Source organism: Strix uralensis, chromosome 12, assembly GCF_047716275.1.
Source record: "Strix uralensis isolate ZFMK-TIS-50842 chromosome 12, bStrUra1, whole genome shotgun sequence".
NCBI lineage: Eukaryota > Metazoa > Chordata > Aves > Strigiformes > Strigidae > Strix > Strix uralensis.
Genome location: NC_133983.1, coordinates 3,140,923 through 3,149,618, shown reverse-complemented (window position 1 = coordinate 3,149,618; position 8,696 = coordinate 3,140,923). Strand labels below are relative to the sequence as shown.

Here is an 8,696-nt window from a genome sequence, read left to right as displayed (position 1 = left end):
AAGCTTCACAGCCCTCTCTAAAACTCTCAATCTTAGCAGACCCCTTCCTAAGTCACGAGGTGCTTTGCGTTTCCCCAGGGACAGCAGGGAGCAGGGTCAGGGCACTGCCAGAGCCCAAATTTTGCTCCCAGGTGCCAGCCTGGAGCAACCTTGGTTCCTCGTCAGCGAGAGGTGGGTGTGCTGGAGCAGCGTGACTGTGCTGGGCTGCTGACCCAGAGCCACCCCTGCTGTGGGCTGGGGCTCTGCTCCCCACAGAGCAGATGATGGACCAGTGCTGGGGACCCAACGCTCCCCTTTGCCCCTTCTCTCCCCAGCCTGGGCACACTTGGGGACACATCCCTGAGCCCCACGGAGGCAGCGGGTGTCTGCTCTCAGCCCCCAGGAAAACTTTGCTCTGAAGGGAGGGGGACAGAAAAGCAATGAGCTCTGCTGGGGAAAATTGTGCTCCAAAAATGGGAAAAGGAAGCTTTTTTTTGCAGCTCATCTCCATGCCAGACTGCAGGAAATGTGAACTGGGTACCTGGGACACCCTTCAGCCTCTCTGTGTGTGCTTGAAGGCTGCGTGGAGCAGCAGGGAGGAGGAGAAGGCCACCCCACTGCTCTGTGTCCCAGCCTGGCTCTCCCTGTGGGATGCTGCTGCAGCATCTCCCTTGCCATGCCCAGAGTCAGCCATCCTGCCCTGCCCCAGCTCCCCACGGCCTTAAAGCCAGGCTTGGAGCCATTTCCCAGTCCTTAAACCTGCTCCCAAAAGGGCTGTGGGCTCTGTGATTTGGGGAAAGCACCTCGCACCCCCTTTTCTCCCAGCCAAGAGACAAAAACATGAGGCACCAGCACCCGGCAGGATGGGCAGTCCCCCGATAACTGCCCGCAGCTGCCTGCTGCCGATTACATCCCTGCTCTGCACACGTCTGAAGTTTTCTGCCTTCGTCTCATCTTTAATTAAGCACTTCTATCGGCCGAGCCTTCTCGCTGGATCTGAATTATATTATTTTTTTCCCCGTAGCCATGGCAACACTTCCCCTGGGCAGGCTGCGCTGGAGCCAGTGACAAACCCCAAGTGTGGCTGTTTGTTTGGGCCTGGAAATTTCCCTGCCATTTGGGAAAACTTGAGAAAAGAAAATCCCCTGACGAGCTGGCGGGCAGCAAGGGGCATCAGTGTGAGAAACATTGCTTTTTGGGCTGAGCACCACTCCCATCCCTCCAAGGAGACCCCCTTCAGCAGGGATGGCAAAGCCTTGATCTGAGGATTCCTTGGGTTTTCCTCAAAAAAATGGGAGCAGGGTCTGGATTTCTCATCCTTGCCCCAGCCATGGGTCACGGGTGACTGCCCTGCTGCGGCCAGCGCATGGTCCCTCGGTGGCGGTGGCACTGGGACTGCCTCCGCCCTGCTCCTCCCGCCAGGACCAGCAAATCCTGAGCCATGGAGCTGCCATCAGGAGCCCAGCAAGGCAGGGGGACAGCGACAAGGCACACAGATGCGGTGACACAGGACAGGGACACGGTGACAGGGGTAGGGCTGGGTGACGTGGCTGAGGGCTGGGTGACACGGGCAGGGCTGGGTGGCACACGAAGGGACGCAGGAACTTGGGGAAGGGGTGGAGTGACAGGCAGGAGGAGGTGGCAGTCCAGGGCAGGGTGGCAAGGCAGGGCTAGGTGTCAGGGCAGGGGTAGGTGACATTAGGCAGGGCAGGTGACATGGGGCAAAGGTAGGTGACATAGGGCAGGGATAGGTGGCACGGGGCAGGGACAGGTGATAGGGCAGGGGTAGGTGACATAGAGCAGGGGTGGGTGACAAGGCAGAGACAAGTGGCAGAGCGCGGGCTGCCCCCCGGGGTGCCCAGTGCTGCCCCCGCCGCTCCCGGTGTCCCGGTCCCCGACTCCCGCGGTGCCGGTGTCCGGGTGTCCCGGTGTCCGGGTGTCCCGGTCCCTCTCCCCCCCGCGGTGCCGGTGTCCGGGTGTCCCGGTGTGTCCGTCCCCCGCCTCCGCCGTGGTGCCGGTGTCCCGCTGCCCCCCGTGCCCGGCCGGTGTCCCGGGGCAGCGGCGCCCCCTGGCGGCGGCGTGCGGCGCCGGCGGCGGCGGGTATAAAAGGCGGCGGCGGGCGGGCGGCGGCGGCAGCGGCGGCGGCGGCGGCAGCGGGAGATGGCCGGCCCGCAGCAGGCCCCGCACCTCCACCTGGCCGAGCTCACCGCCTCCCAGTTCCTCGACGTCTGGCGACATTTCGACACGGACGGTCAGTCCCGGGGCGCGGGGGACCCGCCGTCACCCCTCCAAAACCGGCGGGGAGGGCACCGGGCTGAGCATCCCCGGGAGCGCGGGGCGAGGGGGGACGTTGGAGAGAGTCCCCGGACATCCCGTCGGGGGGAGCCCAGAGGAGGTGCCTCCGCCGCCGTAGCCCCGGGGAGAACGGGGAGCCCCCCCGGGGCGATGGGGAGTCCCCCGGGATGGTGGGGAGCCCCCGGGGCACAGCCCCGTCGGGGGGAGCTCCGGGATCGTGGAGACGATCGGCCCCCCAGGACCTCCCCGTCGCGAAAGGATGGGGACCCCCGGCACCGGAGCCCACCAGGAGCCCGTGGAACGATGAGCCCGGGGGTACCCCGGGTTTCCTTTGCACATCCCCCAGGTGCCAGGTCCCCCAAGAGGGGGGGTTCGCTCAGGGCTGGTGTCACCTCTGGGTGCTGGCTGGGGAGTTCTGCCCTTCCTGGGGTGCCCCCTCCAGGAAACCCTTGCCCACCCCTCTGCCCCTCCATCCCCCCTGCTGCTGTGATGCCCCATCCCTGGCATCTGGGTTGCCCGGCAGTTTGGGGGGGTCACACAGCCACCAGCCTGGCCCCAGGGCCACCCCCTTGCCCTGGAAGCAGGGGGTGACAGAAGGGATGTCCCTTGCCCGGAGCGGGGTGAGGAGTGGCCCCTCCATCCCCCCCCACCTGCTCCCCAGCCCTGCAAAACCTCTCCCTGGGATGCTGTGACAGTGGCTGTGTCCCTAATGGGGATGTCACCTCCCCATGGAGTCACAGCTGGGCATGCCACCCCAGGTCCCCGCTGCTGCCACCGAAAAGCAAGCAGAAAATGCAAAAAGCAGCATCGTTTTGGTGGGAAAATAGTTTATTTCAGCTCCGTGGTGCTGTGAAGGAGGCTCAGCCCACTGGGGAGAGCAGCCCGGGGAAAGCTCTTGCCCTTCCCTGGGTCTCCCGTCCCTGTGGGGAGATTTGGGGACCAAAACCCTCCTGGAAACTGCGTCATGCCGCGTCCCTGGCTGCGCTGCTGAGAAGCCAGAGCTCAGGCTGTGCTGGGTGCCCTCCCGGCCACGTCGTCGGGGTCCCGCCTGCAGCCCCCACAGCGCTGGGGACACCAACACAACCGTCCCTGTCACCGCTGGAGCTGGCACTGGAGCAGCTGAGGGGTTGGGGAAGGTGGGACAGTGGCACCCCAGTGGGAGTGGGCAGCTCCCGGTGTGGGTGTCCAGCTGCCTCCCTGCAGCATGTCCCGCTGAGCTCTTGGATGTGCTCCGGCATCTCCAAAACACAGAGGCAGGCACGGATCCAGCTTGGGCTGCAGCCCCCGGGCAGGGTAAAGCTGTCGGGCTGTGGCATGGTGGGTGCCCAAGAGAGGAGGGACTCGGGCGTCAGGGGAGATGGTGGCCTTAACGAGGACGGTGCTCGGCCACACCGGGTGGGAGCTCCAACAGCCCCGGCCGCTTCCCTCTGCTGATGGGCACGGGATGATGGAGGGACCTGGGGTTCATCCCCTTGCGGACGGAGCTGTCTTGCCCAAGCTCTTCCCTGCTCTCAAACCCCTCCAATGGGTTTTCACCCGCTTCCCCTTAAGGCTCCTCGCGCCCTGGAGATGTCCCCTTGGGTGTCTTTGACGTCCTCGCTTTGCCAGCCACAGCTGTCCCGTGGCTCTGCGGCGCAGGGAGGCTCCAAAGTGCAGCTGCATGGACGGGCCGTGGCTCTCCAGAGGGGATTTTCCGTGTCACTCCACACCCTGCCACTCTGCAGACATGGATCAGACCTCTCCAAGCTGCTGCTTGGGGGAAACCAAGCTACCGGCCATGGCATTTCTTGGCATTATTCCTTTTCCTGGCTCAAAACTCTTGCTGATTTTTTTTTTCCAACTGATTTCAAAGGAGCCTGGGGCTCTCCCACACCCGCAAAAGCAAAGCCTCTGGGAAGGGCAGTGGAAAGCCAAGCCCCTCAGCAGCTCACACTGGCACCCCGACATCGCCCAAGCCCCTCATCCCTCCTGGGAGGGATGCTGCTCAGCCATGGGGATGTGGCCGTCAAAGATGAAGGTGCCCCGGGACTTCCCGAGGCGCTTCCAGCCGGGATGTGGACGGGTTATTCCCAGCCACCGCGTTGCAGCGGGGAGAAGATGCTGCTGGGGAGCCTGTGGGTGATGATGCCGAAGGTGGCACAGGGCAGGGCGCCATGGTCCAAGCCTCTGGAAGATGGAATGGGGAGGGGTTTGGGGGGGATGCCCACAAAGAAGAGTCCTGGTTAGCCCTCAGTCGGGCACTTTGGAGGAAAGGGCAGCGTCCCCCAGCTGGGCCCAGATGTTGGCAGGAGAGAGGATTTCTGGCAGGGTGGTGGCAGCACTGCAGAGTCGGTGTCCTTGCTGCGGTCCCCTGGCACGTCACCCCCTCAAAGCCACCAAGGCTCACTACCAAGAGAGTGATGCATGGGTGGGTCCTGGCTGAGCCGTCCTGCCACCGAGCATCCTGCAGGTGGGAAGGGCTGTGGATACCCCAGGTTTGGTAGGAACCACATCTCAGCACAGATATCAGCAGCAAGGGGTGAGAGTCCATGGGACAGGGACCTTTCTGAGCCCTTGGCCACCTCGGAGACCGGTGCTGGGCTGACTCCATCATCCTGGGGCTGATCCTGCACTCGGGGGGTGATGCTGTGGCAGGTGCCTTCCCTCTGCTCCCTGTTTTCCCTTGTTGGCACCCACAGTCCTGGTTGGGGGTGCTCAGGGAGGAGAGGTTTAATTAAACCACCCAGTTACAGCATCGGATGCAGAACATGCAGCATACACTGGGACAGGGACAAAGTCCCCTGCGATGGGGATGGGGACAAAGCCCCCTGCTCCTACGGGCAGGTGCAGGGGACAAGCCTGGGGCCGTGTCCCCACTCCAGGCTAAAACACGCAGGGCTCCATCTCTCTGCAAATTCGAGCATTGCCGGGTTTGTGTAACACTCAGCATCAACTGGCGTTTCTTTCCTGCCACAGTCGCCTTGGAGCAGTGTCCCTGCGCGGAGGGGGACAAGCGCTGCATCCCTTGGGAGCATCCCTCCCTTGCCTCCGGCCCTCTGACACCAGAGGGGGGGGTCTTATTGCAATTTTTTCCTCCCCTAGGAAATGGCTACATCGAAGGCAAAGAGCTGGAAAACTTCTTCCAAGAGCTGGAAAGCGCGAGGAAGGGGGCGGGTGTGGTAAGGGCCTCTCCTCATTTTACTCCTTGCTTCCCCCTTTCCCTCCTGCCCCAGGGTTCAGGTTTAGGAATGGCACCAACAAGCGGGACTGGGGCAGCTCAGGTTTTGCCACCTCCCAGCAGTGAGGGAAGCGGGGGGACACCGGCACAGGGTGTGAGGTTAAACACTCCCGTCCCCTCCTCCTTGCCGGCAGGACTCCAAGAAGGACAACTTGGGTGACAAGATGAAGGAGTTCATGCACAAGTACGACAAAAACGCCGACGGCAAAATCGAGATGGCGGAGGTGAGTGGTTCTGGCCCTGCGGATCCCGGGGATGCTCGCGGTCCTCCCCTGACACTCGTGTTCCCCCTCTAACGCTCCTGTTCCCTGCAGCTGGCCCAGATCCTGCCCACGGAGGAGAATTTCCTGCTGTGTTTCCGCCAGCACGTGGGCTCCAGCTCGGAGTTCATGGAGGTGAGCAGGGCAGGCTGTGCCGGGACTCCCCGTGGGATTCAGTCTCCCAGAGAAACAACTGGGGGCTGGCATTACCCAAGCCCCCTCCCCAGTCTCCCCCAAACTCTTGGCTTTAGCTCAGCACTGGGCGGTGGTGCTGGTTTGGGGGGGAGAGCAGGAGTGTGGTGAGTTTTCCCAGTCCTCAGAGCCCCTTGGGCATCTCTCGGGGCAGCTGAGCACCTTGTCCCGGTCTCCAGGTGAGGTGAGCTGCGGGGATTTGGAGCTGTTTCTGAAAATTCCCTCTTCTTAGTTGGTCCTTAGTGCTCAAGGGATGTGCTGAAGCAGAAAACGCTGCTCTGGGCCACCCCAAAACCTCGCCATGCCCTTACACGGGGTGAACCCATCTGCAGGGTGGGAGAGAAATTCCAATGGGGACCGAAACATGGCTGGGGATGGAGGGGGAAGTGCAGCTTCCTGGGTGGGGGAGAGCTTGTGCCTGGAAAATGATCCCAGGGTGGAGGTGACAGCTGAAAGAGAAGCGCCCCGCAGCATGGGGGGGTGGGTAAGCGGGCACTATTGTTTAATTGGGGGATGCAATCAAATATTAAAGCCTGGCCTTGGACACTGAGGCGAGAATAATAGTGCTTGAACTCTTGGCACAGGGCTGAACAAAAGCATCCAGCCCCAAGGGAGAGCATGTGGCACCGATGAGGCCACCACGAGCCGAGATTGGGAGCCGTGAGATGACCCCATCTCTGCAAGGGTGGTGGGGGATGCTCCAGGAGGGGGGTTATGGGGGCACAGACGTGTCGGAGGGGGGGAAACGTGGGACACGAGCCCATGGTGACATTTGTGGTGGCTGCTTCACAGGCTTGGCGCAGGTACGACACGGACCGCAGCGGCTACATCGAAGCCAATGAGCTCAAGGTGGGCTGCAGGCATGGGGTGGGCTGAGCTGGGTCCCCACCCGTGGGGCAGCCCCCTGGGACAGCCAGGGACAGGGACAGCCAGCAACACCTTCTCCTTCCAGGGCTTCTTGTCGGACCTGCTGAAGAAAGCAAACCGGCCCTACGACGAGCCCAAGCTGCAGGAGTACACGCAGACCATCGTAAGTGGGACCCTCCAGGCCAGTCCCGGGGGACCATGGCTCTCCCGGGACAGGGCAGGGACCCCCCTCCCCGGGGGTCTCACCACCCCGCAGTGGGTGGGAGGGGGGGAGAAGGAGGCAATGGGTGACCAGGTGCTGCTTGTGTCCCGCCAGCTGCGGATGTTCGACATGAACGGCGACGGGAAGCTGGGACTGTCAGAGATGTCCCGGTAAGGTCACGGGCAGCGAGAAGTGGTGGGGAGGGAAAGACACCCCGAAACACTCGCTTCAGGAAGAGTCTGCTCCAGCTTCCGAGGAAAACCATTTACCTCTTTAATTTGCTCATGTTTCTGAGCGAAAAGCCATTTTGGTTTTAAAAAAGTGCCTTTTCCTGGCTGCTTCCCACTCATCCCTGCCCTTGTTGTTTTTCAGACTTTTGCCTGTGCAAGAAAACTTCCTCCTGAAGTTTCAGGTAAAATAAAAATAATAATTAAAAAAAACCCACAAACATTCCTGTTCCCTGCTTGTGCTTTTGTCCCCTCCCTCACGCCCCGGTGTCCCTTGCTGCTGCCCAGGGGATGAAGCTGTCCTCGGAGGAGTTCAATGCCATCTTTGCCTTCTATGACAAGGTAGGGAGCTGGCTCCCAGGAAACCACCCGGAATAAATAGAACTCGTCAAAAAAACCCCAACAACCCCAAAACCAAAACTACGTGGTTTCGGTTGGGTCAGTTGCCCGCTCTGGTTTGGGGTGTGAGTGCTGGGTTTGCCCCTGGCTGTGGTGGGTAAGGGTCTGGGGGTGCCCCAGGCACAGGGGGGGGCTCACGGGCTCGTGTCCTGACGTCCCTCCCTCGTTATCCAGGACGGGAGCGGCTTCATTGATGAGAATGAGCTGGACGCGCTTTTAAAAGACCTGTACGAGAAGAATAAGAAAGTAAGTGGGGGAGGGTAAGTGGGGGACAGAGGCTGAGGCCCCCCCAGGCCCCCCATGGGCCTTCTCCCCTCTCCCAGCAGCATCTTCCACCCCCTGTGTCCCTGCTCCTCGGGGACCAGGAGAGATGCTGGTCCAGGTGCCAACCCTGTGTCCCCATGAGAGGCTATGCCGGAGCTTGGGGGGGTGGGGGGGTATCCCCCAACCTGGGGGTGCCCCCCAGGGAGAAACGGGGTGCCCACTCCTGTCACCCCTCCGTTCCTTGCAGGAGATGAGCATCCAGCAGCTCACCAACTACAGGAAGAGCATCATGAACCTCTCTGACGGGGGCAAACTCTACCGCAAGGAGCTGGAGATCGTGCTCTGCAACGAGCCCCCCATGTAGGACCCCCCCATACTCCTCCTCCTCCCTGAAAACAAGCGCAACAGGGGAGCACCCACCACTGCAGTGCCGGCGGGGGGCACGGGGGGGGGAAGAGGGCCCACCCACCCCCCCCCGTGCCCCCTGCCACCGCTCCCCCAGCAGCTCTTGGGTTTGTTGTAGGTCATTAAAATCCCACCTTGGGGGAAAACTCTTTTTTTTTTTTTTTTTTACCCCATCCGCCTGGTTGGTTTAATTTTCTTTGGGGGGGGTGGGGGGGTGGGGTGTGTAATTTTTGTTCATTTGGTCTCTTCTTGAGTTTTTATCATTTACCAAAGAACAGTTTACAAATAAATTCAAGTACTGCTAGACCCAAGCCCCTCTTTCCCTGTCCCACGGTGGGGCAGGGAGAGGTGAGACCCCCCCACCCCACCCCCCCTGCAGACACAGTTGC

General features: G+C 61.7%; 1 protein-coding gene across 1 annotated transcript; it reads left to right on the top strand.

Moving 5' to 3' along the window:
* The first annotated feature begins 2,123 nt into the window (after positions 1–2,123).
* On the top strand, positions 2,124–8,329 carry CALB2 (calbindin 2). The gene is made up of 11 exons (XM_074881443.1): positions 2,124–2,230; positions 5,356–5,432; positions 5,626–5,715; positions 5,806–5,886; positions 6,736–6,792; positions 6,896–6,973; positions 7,127–7,182; positions 7,385–7,424; positions 7,528–7,581; positions 7,813–7,884; positions 8,150–8,329. The coding sequence occupies exons 1-11, from the start codon at positions 2,140–2,142 to the stop codon at positions 8,264–8,266; spliced, it is 813 nt and encodes a 270-aa protein (XP_074737544.1). The 5' UTR covers positions 2,124–2,139; the 3' UTR covers positions 8,267–8,329.
* Positions 8,330–8,696: the final 367 nt, after the last annotated feature.